General features: G+C 40.2%; 1 protein-coding gene across 2 annotated transcripts in view; it reads right to left on the bottom strand.

Annotated features, from left to right (window-relative positions):
* The window catches only part of GOLM2 (golgi membrane protein 2), a 113,946-nt gene extending 90,538 nt beyond the window's left edge, over nucleotides 1-23,408 (bottom strand). Inside the window, exon 1 of one of the 2 annotated variants that reach the window (XM_060168951.1) lies at nucleotides 22,893-23,408. In XM_060168951.1, the coding sequence (XP_060024934.1) occupies nucleotides 22,893-23,219 (327 nt within the window). In that variant the 5' untranslated portion in view covers nucleotides 23,220-23,408. The remainder of the gene's footprint in view (nucleotides 1-22,892) is intronic. The other variant, XM_060168954.1, reaches the window with a different exon arrangement.
* Nucleotides 23,409-26,510: the final 3,102 nt, after the last annotated feature.

Raw genomic sequence — 26,510 nt, 5'->3', positions numbered from 1 at the left:
TGCAAATCATATATCTGACAAGGATTTAATATCAAGACTACATAAAGAACTCCTACAACTCAACAGAAAACACATCAAAAATGAGCAAAGGACTTGAATAGAGATTTCTCCAAAGAAGATAAAAATGGCCAAGAAACACATGAAAAAATATTAAACATCATTAGTCATTAGAGAAATGCAAATCAAAACTACCAATACCACCAGGATGGGCTATTACTTAAAAAAAAAAAGAAAGGGAAAATAACACGTGTTGACAGGGCTACGGAGAAACTGGAAACCCTGTGCATTGCTGGTGAGAGTGTAAAATGGTGCAGTCACTGTGGAAAACAGTTTGGTGCTTTCTCAAAAAGTTAAACATAGAATTACCATATGACCCAGCATTTCACTCCTAGGTATATACCCAAAAGAACAGAAAATAGAGATTCAGACAGACTTATACACCAGTGTTCAAAGAAGTATTATTCACAATAGCTAAAAGGTGGAAACAACTCAAGTGTCTATCAACAAAAGAATGGAAAACAGAATGTGGTATAAACATACAATGGAATGTTATTCAATCGTAAAGAGGAATGAAGCTCTGATACATGCTACAACATAGATAAACTTTGAAAACATTATGCTAAGTGCAATAAGCCATACACAAAGGACAAGTGTGGTATGATTCCATTTATGTGAAGTATCCAGAATAGACAAATTCATAGAGACAAAAAGTAAAATACAGGTTACCAGAGGCTGAGAGAGGGGGGCAGTTATTGCTTAATGGGTACAGAGTTTCTCCTTGGAATGGTGAAAAAGTTCTGGAAATAGGTAGTGGTGATGATTATACAATGTTGTGAATGCCACTAAACTGTAAACTTAAAAATGGTTAAAACAGTAAATTTTATGTTATGTAAATTTTACCACAATAAAAAATTAATAAAGAGTCTGGCCCTAAAGAGCTTTATCTGCAGCCACAAATTCCCTTCCTTCTCACCAACATGTACCTTGCATTCCACTCTCCTATTGAACTGCTTGACCTGTGAAGGTACAACATACTTTCAAGCTTTCCTGGCTTCATTTATGTTCCTTCTGTCCTTACCCCTTTCTAAGTTTGGTGAACTATTCTTCATCCATTAGGATTCATCTTTAGTGAATCTCTTCTTTCCTGACTTCCTGAAGCAGTTAATCAATTGTTCCTTAATACTTTCAAATCCCTTTGTAAACAGTTCTACTGTGGCATTTAATCATGCATTACGAATTACTTCTCTATGTGTATCTCCCCCATTAGACCAAGTTCCTTGAGGACTAGTAATTTTTTTTAATATTCTTTATTTAAAATTGAAGTATAGCTGATTTACATATCCACTGTTGAGGACTAGTATTGAATCTTATTTTTCTATCCCTAGCACCTAGCACATGGTAAATACTCAACTTTCCCCTATAAATGACTTACGCATATAATGTGCTTTGAAAAATCACAAAGCACTATATCAGGAAAAGGACTTATTTCATTTTACCCTTTGTGAATTTATTTTAAGTTAGTTTCCAGTTTATGCAACAAGTCCCTGATGATACGCAGTATACAAGACAACTCAATTTTTTTCATTATGCTCCCATTAACTAATCCTAAGGTTTTCTTCTCTTCATATAGATGCTAAATTGAACCAGGAGAATATTTTTGAGTTTCTAAATGAACAAAATACTAATCTAGATGTACTATCATATGTTTCAAAAAAAGGATACATTCTATGTATGCCAGAAAGATAATGAGTTGATAATGAGTGCCTTTACATCAGAATATTTTGATTATGTCTTCCAGAAAAGTAGTGTAATCAGATATGTGGATAATATCCGTGGTAGCCCCAGCACATATTTACACATGCTTTAAGAGCCAGTGCAGGGGCTTCCCTGGTTGCGCAGTGCTTAAGAATCCGCCTGCCAATGCAGGGGACACGGGTTCAAGCCCTGGTCTGGGAAGATCCCACATGCTGCGGAGCAATTAAGCCCCATGCACCACAACTACTGAGCCTGCACTCTAGAGCTTGCAAGCCACAACTACTGAAGCCCATGTGCTTAACAGCCTGTGTGCCGCAACTACTGAGACTGCGTGCTGCAACTACTGAAGCCCGCAGCCTAGAGCCCGTGCTCTGCAACGAGAAGCCACCTCAATGAGAACCTGCGCACCACAACAAAGAGTAGCCCCTGCTTGCCACAACTAGAGAAAGCTCGCGTACAGCAACGAAGACCCAACACAGCCAAAAATTTTTTTTAAAAAAAGTTTAAGAGCCAGTGCAAACTGCTGAATCAATCATCAAATATTTACTGAGTCCATACATAGGGCATAGTACCAAATATGTTAAGTGTTTACAAAGTTTAGACTATATATATATATATTTTTTTTTAATTATTTTTTTTTGCGGTACGCGGGCCTCTCACTGTTGTGGCCTCTCCCATTGCGGACGCGCAGGCTCAGCGGCCATGGCTCATGAGCCTAGCCGCTCCGCGGCATGTGGGATCTTCCCGGACCGGGGCACGAACCCATGTCCCCTGCATCGGCAGGCGGACTCTCAACCACTGAGCCACCAGGAAAGCCCTAGACTAGATTTTTATAGTCAAGAAATTCACAATATAAAATTGGAAGACATGAAAAAACAGATCCAGTATAAATGTTCAGATATGGTTATTCACTCAACAGTTATTTATTAACTAGGTATAAACCAGGTACCTAAAACATATGCAGATTAAGAAATATGGACTCTTCCTCAAGAATCTTAAACATTTATTAAGCAATATTATGACAGGGACTGTGGGAATACAAAGATGAACAAAACATACAGCCCTATTTGGCCCACAATCTAGTTATGGAGAGACAATCATAAGTAAATAATTACAGCAATTAACACTGGTGACTCTTCCTCAAAACTCCTTCCCTTGACCTACATGCCACCACAGTATCCAGCTTTTTCTTCCTCTCTCTGGCTACTCTTTCTCAGTCATTTAAACCTGCTCCTCCTCTACTATACCCTTATATGCTGCAAAGCTCTGTCTTACATATTCATCATCTTACTCTATAACCTGGACCATTCCTATGACTTCAACAACGAAAATCTTTTCCTAGCTTGTCCTTTCTACTGAGTTCCAGAAGTGTATTTTCAACTGCCTACTAGATATTTCATAGATTCCTCAAACTCGACTAACCTAAAATTGCACTGTTCTCAAACTAACTTCTAATCTAAGGTTCCTACCTCAGGTCATGGCACCACAACCAGTATCACCAGTATCACAGAATTCATCTTTGCCTCCCCATCACACATCAAATGTATTACAAAATTTTGTTAATTCTATTTCTCTCCATTTCTGTGCCTTAATGACCCAGTATTTCTCCATCACTGTACCGCTGGCATTTGGTGTGAAACATTCCTTCATTGTTAGGACTCTCTTCTGCAATACAGAACATCTAGCATTCCTGGCTCCACACCTAAATGCCATTAACACTCCCCAGTCATCAGTACTAACAAAAATGCCTCCTGAGGCTTGTATTGCCCAGGTTAAGAATTATACTGTGCTTACCTTAAGACTCCATTATCTCTCATCTGTACTACTAAAAAAATTCTTTAATAAAAATCTTATTTTCCCTACATCTACTTTTTCTCCCTTCTAATCAATTCTCTATTCTGCAGCCAGAGTAGTGTTTTAAGCTCAATTTGCTCAAGTAATTCCTCTACTTAAAATCCTTCAATGTTTCTGATCTTAGGAGAAAGCATTTAGTCTTTTGCCATTAAATATAATGTTAGCTGTGGGGGTTTGACAGACATCCCGGATGAATACGAGGAAGTTTCCTTCTATTCCTATTTCGCTGAGAGCTTTTATCATGAATGAGTGTTAAATTTTGTTAAATGCTCTCTCGGCAAGGATATCCAATCCCACTTCTATTTAACATTGTACTGGAGGTCCTAGCCAGTACAATAAGGCAAGGAAAAATAAAATAAAAAGCATCCAACTGGAAAGGGGGAAAAAACTGTCTTTATTTGCAGATGACATGATCCTGTCCAGAAATAATTTTAAAGTATCTACCAAAAAAGCTACTACTAATGAGTTCTAATGGCTTTTTGTAGAATCCTTAGAATTCCTTAGATTCCATTAGTGCTAGAACTAATAAGTTCTAGTGCAGGGAAATGACCAATATATAGAAATTAATAGCACTTCTATACACCTGCAAAGAAGTGGAAAATGGAATAAAAGACACAATTCCATTTTTGATAGCATCAAATACATGAAATACTTGGGGATAAACATAATAAAATATGTGAGTCTGGAACACTGAAAATTATAAAATGTTGCTGCAAGAATTTACAGAAGACGTAAACATAGATATACCACGTTTATGGATTGGAAGATTCAATATGGTTAAGATTCAGTTCACTCCAAATTGATTTATAGACTTATTATGGGTTGAGTTGTATCCCCCAAAAGATATGTTTGAGTCCTAACCCCCCCGCCAATACCTCTGAATGTGACCTTACTTAGAAATAGTGTCACTGCATATGTAATCAAGTTAAAATGAAGTCACACTGGATTAGGGTAGGCCTTAATCCAATATGACCAGTATCCTTATTAGAAAAGAAAACAGAATTAGGGAAGAGAACACCATGTGTAGAGACAAAGACACATAGACATTTTGGGAAAACAGCCATGGAAGATGGAAACAGAGACTGAAGTTATGCTGCCATAAGCCAAAGAACGCTTGCAGACCTAGAAGAATCTTCTCCTAGAGGCTCCAGTGACAGCATAGCCCTGTCAACACCTTAATTTTGGACTTCTACTCTCCAAAACTGTGAGATAATAAATTTCTATTATTTTAAGCTATCCAGTTTGTGGTAGTTTGTTACAGCAGCCCTAGGCAATTAATACACATAGTGAATACTCAAAAGTTATTTGATTTGCGGCAAGATAACTACTCTTATATAATAATATATAATTTTATATATTTTAAAACAATATAGATATAGATATAGGTATATAATGTGTGGCAATATAGTTTATTGGAAATGACTTTTGAAATCAAACAGACCTTTGAGTTTAGAATTCTGCCATTCTCTCACCTGCTTGTTTCTTCCACCATAAAATGAGAAGGATTAATGGAAATATATAAAAGCCTGTCCAGTACAGATTTTTTTTTTATAAATTTATTTATTTTTGGTTGCGTTGGGTCTTTGTTGCTGTGCACGGGTTTTCTCTAGTTGCGGAGAGCAGGGGCTACTCTTCGTTGTGGTGTGCGAGCTTCTCATTGTGGTGGTTTTTCTTGTTGCAGAGCACGGGCTCTAGGCACGCGGGCTTCAGTAGTTGTGGCGCACGGACTTAGTTGCTCCACAGCATGTGGGATCTCCCCAGACCAGGGCTCGAACCCATGTCCCCTGCATTGGCAGGCGGATTCTTAAGCACTGCGCCACCAGGGAAGCCCTCCAGTACAGATTTTGACATTTAATAATGTTAGTTTCTTTATTTCCTGGGTGCATTGGTATAGTTAATCTTGAAGAAATTTGGTCTTTTTTTTTTGGCCACGCCACGCAGCTTGCAGGATCTTAGTTCCCCAACCAGGGATGGAACCCGTGCCCCCTTCAGTGGAAGCATGTTGTCCTAACCACTGGACTGCCAGGGAATTCCCTGGTCTTGTATTAAAACCCTAATATATTAACTGACAAAAATATATTGATCACATAATGTACTCTGTACTACAAAGTTCTTAGAAACATGTCCCCACTTTTCTTTTTTTGGCTTCCTTTCTTATTTCCATATTTCTCTGCCTTTTCTTTTTCCCATGATAAGGGTCAGAGTAATCCCAGGAGGTTTCATGGAGATCATAAAACTAACTGATTCTTGAAAAATGTTGGCTAGGATTCAGTTATGCAGAGAAAACCTAAAAGAACATTCAAGGAGATTCCTTCCACCCACTGCATAGAGGAAAAGAAACAATTCATGTTCTATAATGTGGCAATGTAGTATATGTCCTCTGAAGCAACAGGGAGTACTTGTTTAACTGTGACTTCATAAAGCAAAAACTGTTTTTTGTGAATGAAGACCTAAGGTTTCCGCATTTTGGGTTCTTACTTGGAAGAGAATTAACGCTCCCTTTGACTAAAGTTTTTGTCCATCTTGGCACAGGCAAGGCATGGAGTAATTTTAGTTTCTCACAGTGCTTCAATTTTCTCTTTCTGATTCTTAAAACTTTATCTAACTTTCTTGCTTTATTTTCTCCTGGCCAGTAGCTCCTTTTGAACAGTGTTTCCTCAGAGATTTTGATCAGTTGCCTTCCATGTCCCATTCTTCCTCTCTGCCAAACTATGTCCTTCCCCTAAGGATGACTTCAAAACTTATCTCTAGGAAGACTTTTCTATTTAATATGAAATAATTTATTTTCTCTTTACAATTTCAAACTTACATATCTAATTTAAATCAACTTGGGAAAAAAATTCTTCTCATTTGATGATTAACAAAGGCCTAATCCACTAACATTTTCCACTCTTAACTATCTTAAGTTTAGAGCTTGACTATCTTTAGCATTTTGTACTGTAGATCTCTCTGGTCCCTCCTTCCTGCAACTTTTCTCCTTAGCTTCAATAACACCCATTTCCTCTCATCTGATCCCTCTTCCACTCAATGTTTATATACCCTGTGCTTCCATTTTTAACCCCAATTTCATTTCTTTATTTATATTTGAGCCTCTATTTGGGGTCAGTTCCTGTGCTACATGCTGTGGATACAGCAGTGACCAAATGAACAAGAGACAGATACAGTATACCTATGGAGTTTACAATCTAGCAGGGAATATGAGGGGAGGTCCTAACATCGCTTAAGGGGTCGGGGAAGACATTTCTGAGAGAGTTTTAGTTGAGTCCTAAGAAAGATTAGGCTTTAGTGAGGTAAAGAATTAGTGAGAGGTTTGAAGGAATTAAGGAGCTTGGGAGAGATGAGAAGAGGGTTCTGAGTGTAGGGCACTATGTTTCAAAGCACAGAATAGGGAAAAACATGGAAAGTTTGAGAATCTGAAAATTCAGTATGTGGTGTGGAGGGAGCTAAAAGAATAATAATATTTGATACTGGACTGCAAGGCTGAAGTCATACTGTGAAAATATCTGTGAGCTATGTTAAGGGCAATAGGAAGCCATTGATTGGCTTTCCCACAGTTCTACTGCATGTTTTAATTTTTATTTTTTAACAACTTAGTTCTTGTATAATTTACATACAGTAGACTGCATCTATTTAAAGTATGCAATTTGATGACTTCTGATAACTTTATACATCTGTGTAACCACCACTACAATCAAGATATAGCACATTTTTACCACCCCCTCAAAGTTTCCTCTTGCCCCTTCATCTTCCTTCCCTCCACCTCTGGCTTCAAGCAACAACTGTTCTATTTTCTACTATTATGGATTAGTTTGCTTTTTCTAGACAATTATATAAATGGAATCACAAGTATGTACTCTTTTACATTGGTCTTCTTTCACTCAGCATAATGTTTTGAGATTCATCTATGTTGTTGAGTGTATCAATAATTCATTCCTTTTTATTGTTGAGTAATATTCTGCTATATGAAATTATCACAATTTGTTTATCCATTCATCCGCTGATGAACATTTCGGTTTTTCCAGTTTTTGGTTTTTGTGAATATAGCGACTACGGGTATATGTGTATAAGTCTTTGGGTGGTCATATGTTTTCATTTCTCTTCGGCAAATACCTAAGAGTGAAATGGCTGGGTCATATTTATAACATAAATACTTAACTTTAAAGTTATATTTAACTTTATAAGGAACTGCTAAGTAGTTTGCTAAAGTGGTTGCACCATTTTATACTCCCACGAGTAGTATATGAGAGTTGTAGCTACTCTACGTCCACACTAACACTTGGTATTGGTCAGTCTTTTTGTATTAGTCATTTTAATGGATATGTAGTGGTGTCTCATTGCAGCTTTAATTTGCATTTTCTTGATGACTAATTTTATTGAGAATCTTTTCATGTGCTTATTTGCTATTCATAAATCTTTGATGAAACGTCTGTTCAAATTTCTTCTCATTTTAAAAAATTGGGTTGTCTTATTATTGAGTTGTAAAGGCTTTTATCGGACACGCAGGCTCAGCAGCCATGGTTCACGGGCCCAGCCGCTCCGCGGCATGCGGGATCTTCCCGGACCGGGGCACAAACCTGTGACCCCTGCATTGGCAGGTGGACTCTCAACCACTGCGCCACCAGGGAAGCCCATGTAAAGGCTTTTTATATACTCTGGTAAAATTTTTTTCTTCCAGTTTTAGTCAGATATATGACATACAGCACTGTATAAGTTTAAGGTGTACAGCATGATTTGACTTACATACATCATGAAATAATTATCACAATAAGTTAGTGAGTGTCCATCATCTCATACAGATATAAAATGAAAGAAATAGAAAAAAAATTTTTTTGTGATGAGAACTTAGTATTTACTCTCTTAACAATGTTCATATATATAAAACACAGAGCAGTGGTACTGATATTTATCATGTTATACATTACATCCCTAGTACATACTGGATGTACTATAACTAGAAGTTTATTTTGATCTTTTGACCACCTTCATCCAATTTCCCCTCCCCCCACCCCCTCCCTCTGGTAACCACAAATCTGATCTCTTTTACTATGAGTTTGTTTGCTTGTTTTTGAAGTATAAATGACCTACAACACTGTGTTAGCTCCTGTTGCACAACATAGTGATGTGGCATTTCTATACATTTCAAAATGATCACCACAATAAGTCTACTTACACTATGTCACCATACAAAGATAACACAGTTATTTACTATATTTTCCACACTGTACATAACAATCTATATCTATGTATAGATATGATTATTTTAAGTTGCTGATCTCTTAAGTTCAAACGCATTTTAACAACCCTGCATTTTTACTCCCTGCCCTCACATTCACTGGTTTTGACACCATATTTTACATCTTTTTCTTTTGTGTATCCCTTAAACTGCTTATTACAGATATATACGATTTTACTACTTTTGTCTTTTAAACTTCCTACTAGCTTCATACTCATTTACTACCACTATGGTATATTTGCCTTTATAAAGAGACTTTTCCTTTTGTAATTTTCAGGTTTCTAGTGGTGGTCTTTTATTTTTCGCTTAGAGAAGTCCCTTTAACACTTTTCTGTAAAGCTAGTTTGGTGGTACTGAACTCAAGGCTTCTTCTTGTCTATAAAACTTCTGATCTCTTCATCAAATCTGAATGAAAGCCTTGCCAGAGAGAGTATTCTTGGTTGTACGTCTTTCCCTTTCATCACTTTAAATATATCGTGCCACTGCCTCCTGGCCTGCAGAGTTTCTGCTGAAAAGTCAGCTCTATGAGAGTTCCCTTGCATATAACTTGTTGCATTTCCCTTGCTGCTTCTATTTTATTTTTTAACATCTTTACTGGAATATAATTGCTTTACAATGGTGTGATAGTTTCTGCTTTATAACAAAGTGAATCAGCTATACATATACATATATCCCCATATCTCTTCCCTCTTGCATCTCCATCCCTCCCACCCTCCCTATCCCACCCCTCTAGGTGGTCACAAAGCACCGAGCTGATCTCCCTGTGCTATGTGGCTGCCTCCCACTAGCTATCTATTTTACATTTGGTAGTGTATATACGTCCATGCCTCTCTCTCACTTTGTCCCAGCTTACCCTTCCCCCTCCCCGTGTCCTCAAGTCCATCCTCTAGTAGGTCTGCGTCTTTATTCCTGTCCTGCCCCTAGGTTCTTCATGACCTTTTTTGGGTTTTTTTAGCATCTTTATTGGAGTATAATTGCTTTACAATGGTGTGTTAGTTTCTGCTTTACAACAAAGTCAATCAGCTATACATATACATATATCCCCATATCCCCTCCCTCTTTTTTTTTTCTGTTCTTTTTTTTTTTAACATCTTTATTGGAGTATAATTGCTTTACAATGGTGTGTTAGTTTCTGCTTTACAACAAAGTCAATCAGCTATACATATACATATATCCCCATATCCCCTCCCTCTTTTTTTTTTCTGTTCTTTTTTTTTAACATTTTTATTGGAGTATAATTGCTTTACAATGGTGTGTTAGTTTCTGCTTTACAACAAAGTCAATCAGCTATACATATACATATATCCCCCTATCTCCTCCCTCTTGCATCTCCCTCCCACCCTCCCTATCCTACCCCTTTAGGTGGTCACAAAGCACCGAGCTGATTTCCCTGTGCTATGCAGCTGCTTCCCACTAGCTATCTATTTTACATTTGGTAGTGTATATATGTCACTGCTACTCTCTCACTTCATCCCATCTTATCCTTCCCCCCACCCCATGTCCTCAAGTCCATTCTCTACGTCTGCGTCATCATTCCTGCCCTGCCCCTAGGTTCATCAGAACCATTTTTTTTTAGATTCCATATATGTGCGTTAGCATACGGTATTTGTTTTTCTCTTTCTGACTTATTTCACTCTGTATGACAGACTCTAGGTCCATCCACCTCACTACAAATAACTCAATTTTGTTTTTTTATGGCTAAGCAATATTCCATTGTATATATGTGCCACATCTTCTTTATCCATTCATCTGTCGATGGACACTTAGGTTGCTTCCATGCCCTGGATATTGTAAATACTGCTGCAATGAATATTGAACCACTGATCTTTTTATTCTCTCTGTAGTCTTGCCTTTTTTAGAATATCATATGGTTGGAATCATATAGTATGCATCCTTTACAGACTGGCTTCTTTCACTTAGTAATGTGCATTTAAGTTTCATTTCTTTTTAATTGATTAATATTCTTCCATTGTCTAAATGTACCACGGTTTATTTATCCATTTACCTACTTAAGGACATCTTGTTTGCTTCCAAGTTGTGGCAATTATGAGTGAAATGATATAAATGTATGTGTGCAGGTTTTTGTCTGGGCATAAGTTTTCAACTCCTCTTGGTAAATACCAAGGAACACGATTGCTGGGATGGTACGATGGTACAAATGTAAGAAACCCCAAAACTGTCTTCCAAAGTATCTGTACCATTTTGGATTTCCAGCAGTAATGAATGAGAGTTCCTGTTGCTCCATGTCCTCACCAGCATTTGGTTTTATCAGTGTTCCAGATTTTGGCCATTCTAATAGGTATGTAGTGGTATCTCATTGTTGTTTTAATTTGCGTTTCCCGATGACATGTGATATGGAGCATCTTTTCATATGCTTATTTGTCATCTGTGTATCTTTTTAAGTAAGATGTCTGTTAAGCTCCTTGGCCCATTTTTAAATTGATAGCTGTGCTTTTTAGAGATGTATCTCTATAGCCCCGTACATTGCACTCTTCTACCCATACCCTATGACTTTACTTATATTGAAATTACATGTTGTCTTCTCTCACGCTAGGCCATGAGCTCCTTAAGGGCAGGAACTGTGGCTGATTAATCTTTTTATTTTCAGCATGCTTCCCAGCTCCTGGTATGTCTGGGTGTTCAGGAAAGCTTTGTTGGACAGAACTGAACTCAGGCCAGTTGTGAGGTGTACTGTATCCTTGGTGACATGGGTGGGTGGGGAAGGCTGGAATATGTGATTACATTTCAACACCAATTCTCTGACCCTGACTGGGTTGATTCAGTTCTGACACTAACTACCCAACTACCCAGAGTTAACACAGTCCCCACAAGTTAAGGACACAGTCCCACAGGATTAACCCTTCCCATATCAGACCCCAGCCACAATTTTCAGGTATCTCCAAGAAACCCACACTTCTGCCTGGCTGTCTACAAATTGGGGGATTTGCATGATCTCCTCAGGTTCGGAAATATTTTAGAATACCTCACAGAACTCAAGAAAAGCAGTAAACTTGTGATTGCCCTTTTACTATAGAGGATCCAAATGAACAGCCAGATGAAGAGGTATGTAGGGCAACAGCATGGGGGAGAAGAGGGTGCAAGAGCATCCATCCCTGTGGAGTCAGGGTGCACTCCAGTACATCAATATATTCATCAATGAGGAACCTCCCCGAACTTCACTGTTCAGAGTTTTTAATTGAGGTTTCACTGCATAAGCATTATTTTTTTTAATTTATTTTCTTTATACAGCAGGTTCTTATTAGTCACCCATTTTATACACATCAGTGTATACATGTCAATCCCAATCTCCCAATTCATCACTCCCACACCCCCGCCGCTTTCCCCCCTTGGTGTCCATACGTTTTTTCTTTACATCTGTGTCTCAATTTCTGCCCTGCAAACCGGTTAAGCTGTACCATTTTCTAGGTTCCACATATATGTATTAATATACGATATTTGTTTTTCTCTTTCTGACTTACTTCACTCTGTATGACAGTCTCTAGATGCATCCACATCTCTACAAATGACCCAATTTCATTCCTTTTTATGGCTGAGTAATATTCCACTGTATATATGTACCACATCTTCTTTATCCATTCGTCTGTCAATGGGCATTTAGGTTGCTTCCAGGACCTGGCTATTGTAAATAGTGCTGCAATGAACATTGGGGTGCATGTGTCTTTTTGAATTATGGTTTTCTCTGGGAATATGCCCAGTAGTGGGATTGCTGGGTCATATGGTAATTTTATTTTTAGTTTTTTGTTTTTTGGGGTTTTTTTTTGCGGTACGCGGGCCTCTCACTGTTGTGGCCTCTCCCGTTGCGGAGCATAGGCTCCAGATGCACAGGCTCAGCGGCCATGGCTCACGGGCCCAGCCGCTCCGCGGCATGTTGGATCTTCCCGGACCGGGGCATGAACCTGTGTCCCCTGCATCGGCAGGTGGACTCTCAACCACTGCATCACCAGGGAAACCCTATTTTTAGTTTTTTAAGGAACCTCCATACTGATCTCCATAGTGGCTGTATCAGTTTACACTCCCACCAACAGTGCAAGAGGGTTCCCTTTTCTCCACACCCTCTCCAGCATTTATTGTTTGTAGATTTTTTGATGATGGCCATTCTGACTGGTGTGTCCCTTGCTGCTTTTAACATTCTTTATCTTTAATTTTTGCCACTTTAATTACAAAGTGTCTTGGTGTAGTCCTCATTGGGTTGATCCTGTTTGGGACTCTCTGTGCTTACTGGACCTGGATGTCTGTTTCCTTTCCCAGGTTAGGGAAGTTTTCAGCTATAATGTCTTCAATTATGTTTTCTGTCCCTTTCTCTCTCTCTTCTCCTTCTGGGACCCACACAACATGAATGTCAGTATGCTTGATGTTGTCTCAGAGGTCTCTTAAACTGTCCTCATTTCTTTTTTTTTCTTTTTTCTGTTCAGCTTCAGTCATTTCCACTACTCTGTCTTCCAGGTCACTGATCCATACCTCTGTATCATCTAATCTCCTGTTGATTCCTTCCAGTGTATTTTTCATTTCAGTTATTGTATTCTTCATCTTTGTTTGGTTCTTTATATTTTCTAAGTCTTGTTAAAAACTTCAAACATCTGCTCATCCAATCTTCTCCCAAGTTCCTTGAACATCTTAACAATCATTACCTTGAATTCTCTGTTGGGTAGATTGCCTATCTCCACTTCACTTATCTCTTTTGGGGTTTTATCTTGTTCCTTCATTTGGAAGATATCCTCTGTTGCCTCATTTTGCCTAATTTACTGTTTTTATTTCTAAGTATCTGTTAGGTTGGTTTCATTTCCCAACCTCGGAAAAGTGGACTTTTGTAGATGTCCTATGCGTCCCAGCAGCACACTCCCCTCTGGTCACCAGAGCTATATGCTCTAGTGGTGCCCCCTATGTGGGCTACACGGGCCCTTCTGTTGTGGTGGTCTGTCTACTGCAGGCAGTCTGGTAGGTGTAGCTGGCCCCCAGCCCTGATGGCTACCAGGCTGTGCCTTGTGTGGAGGCTGCTGGCCACTGGTTGGTGAGGCTGGGTCACAGGCTACTAGCTGAGGGCCCTGGGGTCCTAGGACTAGTGTTGGCCCACTGGTGGGTGGGGCCAGTTCCTGACACAGCTGGCTGCAGGGTCCAGGGTGTCCCAAAGCTGGTGTTGGCCCACTGGTGAGTGGGGCTGGATCCTGGGGTAGCTGGCTAAGGGGTCCAAGGTGGTATCAGCCTGCTGGTGGCTGGGTTTGTGGCCCAGGGGGTGCCAGGGGTTAGTGCTGACTTGCTAGTGGGCTGAGTGGAGTTCCCGGGTCTCTGGTTGTAGGGCCTTGGTGGTCTAGGAGCAGTGTTGGCCTGCTGGTGGGCAGGGATGGGGCCAAGGGGGTATTAGGGCTGGTGCTGCCCTGTTGATGGGTGGGCTGGGTCCTGGTACAGAAGACTGCCTTGATATAATTCTTCTATCAGATAAATGTATCGTGAATATTTCTTCCAACGCATGACTTGCTTTTTCTTTCTTTCTTTTTTTAAATAGTGCCTTTTGAGGAGGAAAGTTCTTAATTTTGATAGTCACATTTATCTGTTTTTTTCTGTATGGTTCATGCTTTTTGCGCCCTCAAAATCCATGCCTATCCAAAGTCACAAATATTCTCCTGTGTTGTCTTCTAGAAGATTTATAGTTTCAACTTTTACATTTAGGTCCATGATTCATTTCAAGTTAATTTTGTATATGTTGTGAAGCAGCACAACAGTATACAACACCACCACCCACCCCACCACCGTAAAGATATCCAGTTGCTTTAACATCTTTCGTTGAAATGTTTCCCCATTAAATTGTCTTGGCACTTTTGCCAAAAATCAATTGACCATATATCTGTGTGTCTATTTCTGCACTCTATTCCGTTCCAGTGATTTATATGCCTATTTTTTTTCAATAATTCCACACTGTCTTGATTACTATATCTTTATAATAAGTTGTGAAATCAGGGAGTATAAGTCCTCCTACTTTGTTCTTTTTAAAATTGTTTTGGCTATTCTTGGTTATTTGCACTTCCATATACATTTTAGAAACAGCTTGTCAGTTTCTACAAAAAAATAAAATAACTTTTAAAAGCCCGCCAGAGTTTTTATTGAATCTTATATTAGTTTTCTACAGCAGGGGTCCCCAACCCCCGGGGCACGGACCATTACTTGTCCACGGCCTGTTAGGAACCAGGCCACACAGCAGGTGAGTGGCGGGCGAGCAAGCGAAGCTTCATCTCCTGCTCTGCATCGCTCACATTACCGCCTGAACCCCGCCCCCCTCCCGTCTGTGGAAAAACTGTCTTCCACGAATGCGGCCCCTAGTGCCAAAAAGGTTGGGGACCGCTGTTCTAGAGCCATTATAACAACTTACCACAAACCCAGTGACTAAAACAACCAAAAATTTTCTCTCACAATTCTGGAGGCTAAAAGTCCAAAATTAAGTTGTCTGTAGGGCCATGCTTTCTATCTGAAGGCCCTAAAGAAGGATCCTTCCTTGCCTCTTTCTTAGCTTCTAGTAGTTGCTGACAATTCTTGGCATTCCTTACCTTATAAATGCATCACTCCAATCAAGGCCTCCATCTCCACATGGCCTTCTTCCCTGTATTTCTTTTTTTTTTTTCCCTGTATTTCTTTATGTATCCAAATTTCCTCTTCTTATAAGGACACAAGAAATTGGATTAGGGTCCACTCTAATCCAGTAACCCATAACACTTTGTATCAGCACTAAGGACTATCAAGAGATTATTGGAAAATTTTTAAAATATGGTCCTTCCTCAAGCAACTTAAGATTTTGTTGAGAAGACAAAGTCAACACCTAAGAAACTATTAGTGAAAAATGAAAAACAAAATAAATTAGTGTGGCTCAAACAATAAATGTTACTTGTGTACAAAGAAAAAAAAAAAAAGCATACTCCAGGTCAGAAGTCCCAGAGGGCTTCATGGTCGAAGTACCAAAAGATTAGTATAACAGAGAAACAGAAAAGAGGCAAGAGGTAAGAGTCATTAACAGGAACAAAGGTACAGAAACAGAAATTAATATGACACAGAAAGGCAGGTGGGGAGACAAAGGTAAGCAAAGCAACATGTCTGGAACACAGTTTGGGTCAGGAGACTGGGAGACGAAGGTAGATGGAGGCACTCCATGGAAGACCTTAAAGGTTAGCAGAATTCTGATTTGACACAGTGAGTGATACAACTACTCTGAAAGTAAGGTTTGAGGAAGATCAGGTTTGATTAAGGGGGAGAACTAACTGAAAGAAATAGAGTCCAGGGCAAGGAGGCTAGTTAGGAAGCTCCTGCTTCCTTTCCAATCAATTCTCTATTCTGCAACCAGAGTGATGTTTTTATAAACTCAATTTGATCAAGTAACTCCTCTGCACCTTCACTGAATATGAGATGCTGAAGGAATCAAAGATGACACCAAAATTTCTAACCTCCACCTTAATAATAGTTGCATGAGCTTTATAAAGACCAAGAAGGTAGGAAAGGGATATATAGTTTGGAGAGGAGGTATGAGTTTTGTATGGCTTATGAATAATTTGAGGTAGCAATTAAACAGCTAGAATTTGGCCAGATTATGATGGGGGAGGCAGAGCCAAAGGTAGGAATTTTCATGTGCAGCATATTAAAGAACTGTACAAGGCTGATCTTCAAATTACAGAGGGATAGGCAGGCTTCAGGGAGTCAGCTGAGACAAGTATGAGAGGAGTTAACTAAGCCTAATTAGAAGTGGACCAGGAAAGGTGGCAGGGGTGGAGTCAGACAACCAGGAGCAAAGGGTGAGGCAGGCTGGCTAGAGCTGGGACGGATCTTAAGCAGGAACCCAGACAGAATCCCATCCTGGAAAGAAGTCAGGACAGAAATAAGGAAGAGGTTGTAGAATAGTAATAGCTAACATAACACTTATTAAACATTTCTTTTTTATTTTACTATGTGGTAGGCATTGTTCTAAACATTTAAAAGAATTTATTCACTTAAACTTCACAAGAGTGAGAGAGCTAACTATTACTGTCCTTATTTTACAGATGCGGAACCAAGGCACAGAGAAGTTAAGTGATTTGCCCGGGGTTCTACACATAGCAAATGGCAGGCCAGGATTTGAGACCATGGTAATGAACATCGACTCTGTGCTAGGGTTTTTACATATACTTATTTGGTATGTGTATGAGTGTTGTGTACACACACAAACGCAACGAGGATTTTTTTGGGAAAAAAAGAGTAATATGCTACCCACCCTCCTTTCTGGCACATGACCTTTCCCCTAATGTACAATATATTACTGCCATCAAGGAGGATTATGGTTGTTAAAGGGAAAAAGAGGTCATTTACTGTTCAGCTTCAAACCTAAAAACTGACTTTTTTTTTTCATCTGTAATAAAACAACAGTTTTGGGAAGGTCTTTTTCTACATTCTAACAGCTTCTTTTATTTATCAAGAGCTTGACTTGGCCCACCTGGATCACATAACTTTGGTACAAGATACAGGCAGGAAGAATTCAAGTTAGGAAAAGAGAAATAACCAACACCTCGCAGAAAGAAGAAAGAAAAAGCAGTGTGTGTGTCACTGATTCCCCCTTGTTATGGGCTGAACTGTATTCCTCCAAAACCCATATACTGAAGTCTCAACGCCCAGTACCTCAGAATGAAACCTATTTGGAAATAAGGTCTTTAAAGAGGTAATTAAGTTAAAATGAGGCCATTAGGGTGGGACTGTAATCCAATACGACTGGTGTCCTTATAAGAAGAGGAAGAGACCCCAGGGATGCAGGAGCACAGAAGGACAACCATGAGATGAAAAAGCAGCAAGAAGGTGGCCATCTGCAAGCCAAGGAGAGGGGCTCTAGAAGAAACCAACCTGCTGGTACTTCAACCTTGGACTTCTGGACTCCATCAGAGTTTATGTTACATCAGAACATAAATTTCTGTTGTTTTTAGCCAACCAGTCTGTAGTATTTTGTACGGCAGCCGTAACCAACTAATATACCCCTCTAGGCTGAAACTCCTTAGGGAGTAAGGCAAAAAAATAAGGTAAATGTGGGGGGAATCCCAAAGAAGTGGAGCTTATTTCTCACTTCCATGGACAATTTCAAGCTCCCTTAAAGAATTTCTGTGTTCTAACAGCCCAGATAACAGACTGAAAATGGCAGGATAGAATAATAAATTAGAAGATGTCCAATGTCACCTTTCCGATTCCTGTGGAGCAGGGATTCCTAGATTCCCAAAGATAGCCTGACAGTTGCAATGAGTACACCTACCACCTAGACTTTGGTCTCTAATACCATTTTCCAATAAAAGGAACTAGGGCTCCGTGGAGAAGGAGTCTAGGACTGGGGCAGGAAGTATATAAGATAATCCAGAAGCATCTTGTAGTGCCCGAAAGTAGGGGTTTGTCACAATGATGGGGTATTATGTCAGAGGGATACAGGAGGCAAATGAAAGAGCTCCCAATGGCCAAAGTTGGAACGATTTGAGCAACAAAATAAAGTAGCACTGGATTATAACCTAAAGTATAAAATAAATATCCATGAATCCATACTGATATAAATAAATGACTGAATAAATAAATAAGGGAGAAGAGATAAAGGTCCAAGTAATTTATATGCAGAAGAATTCCAAGTAATTTATATAGATACTCTGCCCTTAAGGAGATAGAACATAACTCCCAATTCATTAAGTGCACATAGTTACTTCCTTCCAAAGAGTACAGCATGGAAAAGGAGAAAAAGAGAGTAACTTTACAGTGGAGAAGCCTGACAACCACTACCTCAAGCCAGGTGATCAAGGTTAACATCTGGTGATAAGCCATTTTGAGAGATGTTCCCTTGATACGATGAGTATGGCACTTTATCTCTGTGGTCTTCCTCCCCAAAACCATTACCTGAGTCTAATCCTGAGAAAAGCATCAAACAAATCCCAACTGAGGGACATTCTACAAAACACCTGACCAGTGATCCTCAAAACTTTCAAAATAAAAAACAAAGTCTGAAAAACTGTCACAACTAAAAGAAGACTAAAGAGACATGACAACTAAATGTACTGTGGAACCCTGGATGGGATCCTGGAACAGAAAAAGGGCGTTAGAGAAAAACTGAGAAAATCAAAATAAAGTATGGACTTGTTATTAATAATGTATCAATAGCGATTCATTAATTATGACAAATGCACCATATTAATGTAGGATATTAATAACAGGGGAAATTAGGTGTGGGGTATGAGGAATCTGTACTATCTTTGCAATAATTCCATAGATCTAAAATGTTCTAAAATAACAGTTAAAAAAAAAGGTAGCCGGAGCAAGGACTGCCTTGCCAACACCCCCTCAAAACACATCATACCTAAGGCAGCTAGCTCATCAGGGCAAAGGGATTTTTGGTGTGGAACATCTATTGAGTGGAGGGGGGAAGGGTATATAGGGAGGTGATGCCGCCATAAGATCCTGGTCTCCAAAAAACTGTGAAGCAAGTACCTAGTCAGGCAACCAAACACCACTGTTGATACTTAAGATAAAGACCCTTGAGGAACCCCAAAACCACGTGCAGATTTGAGGTCACTGCCCACATTGCCCTGGGGACACATAAGATTTAACCTACATCTCAGACACTACGGTGACAATGAGAATATTAACAGTCAGGATACCTTACTTAGGCTGCAGCTAAGGAACTCTCAACTTGACTGGCTTAAACAATATGGAAATTTTTTTATCTCACATAACGAGTGCCCATATTCTATTGTAACACCCCACTCTGCCATCTTCAGTGCCTCAGCCATTCCTTAGCTAACTCTCGTGGCACTCCGGTTGCCTCAATTTCAGGTATCACGTGCAGAAGCAACACTATCTGGCAGAAGAGACCATCTCTTCATTTTGAAGAGTACTGCTCAGGTACTTTGTAGAATGTCCCTGAATATGAGTTTGTCTGATGCTTTCTTATGATTAGACTGGAGATTTTTGATTTGGGGTAAGATAACCACAGAGGTGCAAGTATGACTCTTTTAAGGAGCAAGGAAACTTCCCTTCATGACTCACTAGCCAGCCCCTTCCTAAACTAATCACGAAATTACCATCATCAGTTTAAACCAATCAGGACTTACCCCTGAGTCACAGAGAAGGATATATACCAAACAAAGGGGGTATAAATGATTACTGAGGGGGCCAGCACCAGTGTGTACTACAGGTAAAAACCCTGAAAGGCAGAGAGAGCCTTTCCTTTAAAGAGACTACATTAATGATTAAACATTAAAACAAGTCTATTTCAAAATGGAAGACACTTTTAATTGTCAAATTTACTTCAACACTATCACCACCCAAAGGGATTTTAGATCATTTATAGAAAATAAATCCCTCCTCTCAGCTATTGAGGGAGTAGCAGGAATAAAGGAAACACCTCTGAAAGACAAATTTCATCTATAGTTCATCTAGACCAAGACAACCCTTTCTATTAGTAACTCAAAGCCTCCTCATTAACCCCAGGAACATACACTCACAAGCTCTCCAACGAAGATGCTATAGCTAGTTCAAAATATAAAATTGACATGCAAAGAAGAGGTACAGATTTGTGAGCCAGCGGCATAGAATATGAGCCAAACAATAGTTAAGATACCTGGGGCAACATTTCCCAAACTACTGTGCTTTGCTACATTTTTCTGTACCATGGTAACAAGTAGGCCATGAAAACAGTAGTCGGTGATCAAATTAACTGACAGAGACTAAGTTAAACAAAATTAAATACGCTTCTTTACTAATACATTTCTCAGAGCCTTTATATGCTAGCAGGCATTATGAATTCCAAGAGGAGGATATACTGCTTATATTATTTAACATTTCCCTCCAAAAAGAAGGCTTTTCTCCTGACCATCTACAAACAATTTCTAGGACAGCATTCTGTTTAACACCACCTTGAGAAATACTGCTGTAAGGGGAAAGCAAAGGCCCAAGAATAAAGTCCATTACTATTACGCTGTTGGAGGGGGGAAAAAATAAATCCATCAAAGAATATAGTGAAGGCAGGAAGCAAAGCCAGAGAGTTCAATGATACAGAAGCAAGAAAGGAGATAGTTTCCAAAAAGCTAGAGACAATCAATTACTGAGAAATTAAATAGAATGAGAATAAAAATGTTTTTTTGGATTTGACCAGGAAGACTGACACCTGTGACCTTCAAGAGAATAGCTTCAGAAAAGAGGAGGAAAGAAGGATGGCATACAGAATAAAAAAATTAGGATGGGGATGAAAAAAGAAATAGATGAAACATTTATAGACCACCCATAACCGGAGTTTAGCAGTGAAAATTTAAAAAGACATTGGTTGGGGCTTCCCTGGTGGCGCAGTGGTTGACAGTCCGCCTGCCAATGCAGGGGACACGGGTTCGTGCCCCGGTCCGGGAGGATCCCACATGCCGCGGAGCGGCTGGGCCCGTGAGCCATGGCCGCTGAGCCTGCGCATCCGGAGCCTGTGCTCCGCAACGGGAAAGGCCACAACAGTGAGAGGCCCGCGTACTGCAAAAAAAAAAAAAAAAAAAAAAAAAAAAGACATTGGTTGATTGGGAGAAGGGAGTATATGGAAGAATAAAAAAAATTTTAGAACAGCGAACACCTACATATGGTTGAAGGTAAAAGTGAAAACCTACTGAAAGAAACTGATAATTACAGTCCAGTAGATGGAAGAAATGGAATCCTGAGTATAAATTACTAAAAAAGACTTATCTTTCTTTCCAGATTGGAGAGAATTTGAATAGTATGCCTAACCATTCCAAGACTGAAGACCTTGTTTTAATACTACAAAATTTCATGGATTTCTGCCTATTCCACCCAAGAGAATTTTTCAGTCTGTAGAGTTCAGTATGTAGTATGTTTGTAAGTTTGCTGAGCTCTTGCCCCTCTCAGAAGCTGTCTGTTATGGTGAAGGTGTAGGTCATAGAAAATCACTTACCTGAGGGCTTCAATCTTCATGAAATAAGAAACAAGGTAGAGGTCGGTGACAATAAGGAAGTTGGGAGCTCAGGAGATTTTAATTTATAATGACTTACTACAAATGATTTTAATATACAAAATAAAAACTTATAATAGGAACACACACAAAAAAGTGTGAAGACTACCAAAATAGGGTCCAGAAAGAAAGGCATCTACTTATCCCACCCAGAAATTTACTGTGGTAAATCAACAGAAGTTGCATAGGTCATAAGTTAATAACATAGTTCCCAATATGCTGGTGAGAACAAAGACTATTCGGCGGCGGGTCTAATTACAGTCTACCTTTAAACTTTTAAAATTTAAACTTAGTATGGCCTTCCAACACCAACCCTAATAGTCAGGCATACAAAATTTCATTTTTATTTCCTTTCAAGATCAGTGAGGACAATGACATGAGATTCTGTTGCTTAGAACTTATTTCTAGGTTCTACCTTTTCGGCTAATTTCACTAACCATTCAAACTGAGTACATAATTTTGGATTATCTATGTCCAAGTCACAAGTGGCTCACATATGGCTCCAGAGCCCATCATACCATTTTCATCACAAAAAAGGCAGTAATATCCGACTCTTTGCTTAATACATAGCCCTATAGAGATGTAAGAAAACTCAGACTGCTTTAAAAAATATATGGTGACCATCGTAAATAGAGGAGTTAGAGGAGGCCCTATCCTTTAAATAAATTAATTAATAATAATCAGTGTGCACGGAATAAAGGATAAGGTAACACACCAAATCCGGCAGCCTCCAGATTTGTGTATCTGTAAACGTAAGGCGGCCGACCACATAGGCCAGATGATTACTACTGCCAGCTCAGCAGCTGAGCTTGGAGAAGAGGCGGCATCCACACACAGGCCACTCTTGAGAACCAAAACTTACAGCCAGTTTCATCTGGCAGGGACTGGAAAATGTGGCAGTTATTAAACCGGTTAAAGTCCGACAGAAATAGGGTTGTTAGCGGTAGGGAGCCTCCGAGGCTTCAATTCTGGAAGGCATAAGGCAGCCACGGCTGGGCGAACACCCCCACCGCGGAGCTGAAAAAAACTGGGGGTTGAGGGGAGAGGGCTCGTCCTTACCTTGTCATCCTCGCATCTTTTCCCGAGGCCCTCCCTGGCCTGCAGCCGGCTGCTGAGCCGGCCGTAATCGGCCTCTTTCTGGTCAATCTGTTTCTTGTGCGAGTCCACCAAGAGCAGCAGGTCCGAATTGCGCTTCTCCAGGCGCCCGCGAGCCACCTCGGTGCGCTGGACCTGGCCCTGCAGCTCGGCCACCTCCTCCTGAAGCAGGACGTGGCGGGAGGAGATTCTCCAGTAGTTGAAGGCGAGGACCGCGATCACCACCAGCAGGACCACCAACACGAAGGAGGGCAGGCGGCCGGCCCGCCTGTTCGCCCCGAAACCCACCATGGGGCCGAACCAGGCTGTACCCCGGTGCCTCGGCGCCGACGCCTGCAGGCAGACGCTCAAGCCGAGGTGGCTGAGTTGCCTGGGGGACACGGCCCCAGGGCCGGCTGAAGCCGGAGGCGGGCCGATTAGCCCGCCCGCGAGCCGGAGAAGGGGGCGGGGCCGCAAGCCGCCGGCCCCTCCCCGCCCCCCCTTCAAATCCTGCCACAACGCGTTCCGCAGGCGCTGAACTAGACCCCGCACCAGCTGGGCGGAACCAGGAGAACCCAGCTGCCCGAACCCCAGGTCCAACACTTCAGGGTTAGGGGGCGGGGAAAAGAGCCGGAAGGGGGTGGATTTAACTCTGGCCCCGCCCATTGGCAGGGTCTGGGTCGCCAAGGGGGCCATTTCCTAGTTTCCGCCAACGCCCCCTCTTCTCGCGAGAAAGTGGGCTTTTCTCGCTCTTCGCAGTCTTATCTCGCGAGGGTTATCTCTGTCTGGAAGAGTGTTGTGATGATTTTGGCGGTCTGGGTTAGTACTTGTATACCTGAACTGGAGCCCCTTCGGCTTTTACCTGCTCAATCCCCTTGACCCATGGTCTAGGGAGTGCCTACCATGCCATGGCCCTCGTGAGAGTTTTTGCTTTTGAGGACATCTGAGGTTGCGACCGCTATGTAAGGAAAACTTAGGTGAGCTGCGGGCAGAAGGGGCGACTAGATTTTGTATTTGCTTCAGTAGGTTTTCTTGCTTGTGCTAACGATGTGGAGAGAAAACAATAACCAGAAAGAAAAAGACCATGAAATTGTGGTGCCCCAAACATTACGGGGGAAAGCAAGAGAAACTAAGTTTTATGACTGAAAGAGGTGGTACCAGCCTGGTCTCCAAGGTTACTGCTTTCACTAATGGAAAGAACTTCAGAATGTATGAGCCCCTGTTCCTAAACTCACTGCTGCTTTTGCCTTGAACTGGGCTTCCAAGTAGAAAGTCCAGAAGCTGCCCACAATGAATGATAACTTATGCTGTTACTGACAGCAAGCACGGTCTGGGTTAGCTATAGTAGCTCTCTTACAAATTGTTTTTGCATACTTAGTCTCATATTATCCTCTCAGCAACACAGTTTTACAGATGAGGAATCCAAGACACAAAGATGTACCAGAAACTTTCTCAAAGTCCCATATCTTGTTTGAGACAGAATTAGGCTTGAATTCGGGTCATTGGTCTCTAACATCATTGCTCTTTGCATTATACCAGGCTAACTGTTGCTATATGTTCGGCATTAATTACAGTGATGCAGAAAAAGCCCTCACCTCTTTTGTGTTTTCTGCGTATTTGTCCTCGCATAAAAGGTTTTTTTTAAAACATCTTTCGCATAGAAGTTTTAAAAGTTATTTGGCTCTATCCTGTTTAAGGAGAAGATGGAGTTGGTTTATTTTTCAGACCTCAGGTTCAAGAACGAACATAAACCAACCAAACGCAAGAACTTTGGTATTTTCATTCAAATCAGAGTGGTATGATTTTGAAGTAAGAAGACTTGTTATCTTTGAATAATTATTCTATGTCTCCTGTCCATTTCAAAAATAAAGTTTCTTGCCTAATAGTCCTAGAGTAGCCTGGAAGAATTATTGCACCCTGAAAGAGGGATGATTTCTCTCTCACAAATACGGGAAAAAACCACCAAAATTATTAATATTTAATCCACATCAAACTTGAGCCCTTTGCTCTGGCTTCATAAGATCTAAGAAATCCCCTCCAGTCTCAAAGGACAAGCAGATCTTGGCAGAAGGGAGCAAGGCAAAACTGGGAAATCCTCGTCTATCAATTTCATATTGACTTTGCTTTGCTTAGCCAGCAGTTGAAACTGTAAAGTGACGTTAAACTGCTTAAGATGTTTCAGATGATCTTTCCAAAAGTGTTTTCATTTTTATGTGGGATTCTAGCATGTAGAAGTATAATATTGTACAAAACACATTCACATACTTTTTTTATCAGATGCTTAAAAGAACTATTTGGTACCATTATTCCATTTTACAGATGTGGAAGTAACTTGCCCAAAGTCATACATCTAGTAAGTGGCAGGGCTGAAGCTTGAAAAACAATCCTCTTTCCACTCCTCCCCCGGGAGAAAAATTTTTTTATCTGTTTTGATGGTTACCTCTTTGAGTTCTTCCCTCTACTAACAAACCCAATCCAGATATCATGAAGACAGTGTATAAGTGCTCTCCTATAGATGGTTCTGGATTAGGCTTTAAACTAATTGAGGTAAAAGTCAATTCCTTAAATCAGATGATCGAGGTTAACAACAACAGTGGTAAGTCATGTTGTTAGCATGTACCTTTGATAGGATGTGATGGAAGTAGCACTCTGTGGTTTTCCTCCCCAAAACTCATAACCCTATCTAATGGAACTCTGGAACTCTGTAGTATTTTTACAGGTTTTCTGTACTTCTAAAACTGTTCTAAAATTTTTAAAATTAGTTATAAAAGTTCCTGTTTATAAAAAATCTCCATAAAAAGATTTATGATATCAAGTATGGATATAAATATATTCATATAATTGGAAAGGCAGTATAATCACAGATAAATAATGTTTTAAGATTTAATAGAGGACGTCCCTGGTGGCACAGTGGTTAAGAATCCACCTAACAATGTAGGGGACATGGGTTCAAGCCCCTGTCCATGGAAGATCCCACATGCCGTGGAGCAACTAAGTCCGTGCACCACAACTACTGAGCCTGCGCTGTAGAGCCTGTGAGCCACAACTACTGAGCCCATGTGCCACAACTATTGAAGCCCTCACGCCTAGAGCCTGTGCTCTGCAGCAAGAGAAGCCACTGCAATGAGAAGCTTGCGCACCACAACAAAGAGTAGCTCCCGCTCAACGCAACTAGAGAAAGTCAGTGTGCGGCAATGAATACCCAACATAGCCAAAAAAAAAAAAAAAAAACCCTTTCTAAAAAAAAAAAAAAAGATTTAATTGAAGCATAAGACTCTATTACCCAGTGGCAAGTGAGGTTAAATCATAGGAATTTTGCTTTTATATGGAGCTCATTTTCTTGAGCTCAAAACACTGTTTGGCATATATTGTCTTCAATATATGTTGACTCATAAAAAATTTGACTTCCTGGATTTGAGCAAAGGAGTAGTTATTTTATAGCATATTCTTCAATATTTAGGACATTGAGTAGGACTAGGTTAGAGAAGGTAGCTTGTAGAAATAGAAAATACACAGATGTGTAGGCAAGTTCTTTCCATTGTAAATAAAAAACAACCTAACTGGTTTAAGCAATAAATAAGTAAAATTATATATATGTGTGTG

The sequence above is a fragment of the Lagenorhynchus albirostris genome, chromosome 1, assembly GCF_949774975.1.
Source record: "Lagenorhynchus albirostris chromosome 1, mLagAlb1.1, whole genome shotgun sequence".
NCBI classification, from domain to species: Eukaryota; Metazoa; Chordata; class Mammalia; order Artiodactyla; family Delphinidae; genus Lagenorhynchus; species Lagenorhynchus albirostris.
The sequence above is the reverse complement of the archived record's forward strand: the minus strand, read 5'-3'. Positions and strand labels throughout refer to the sequence as shown.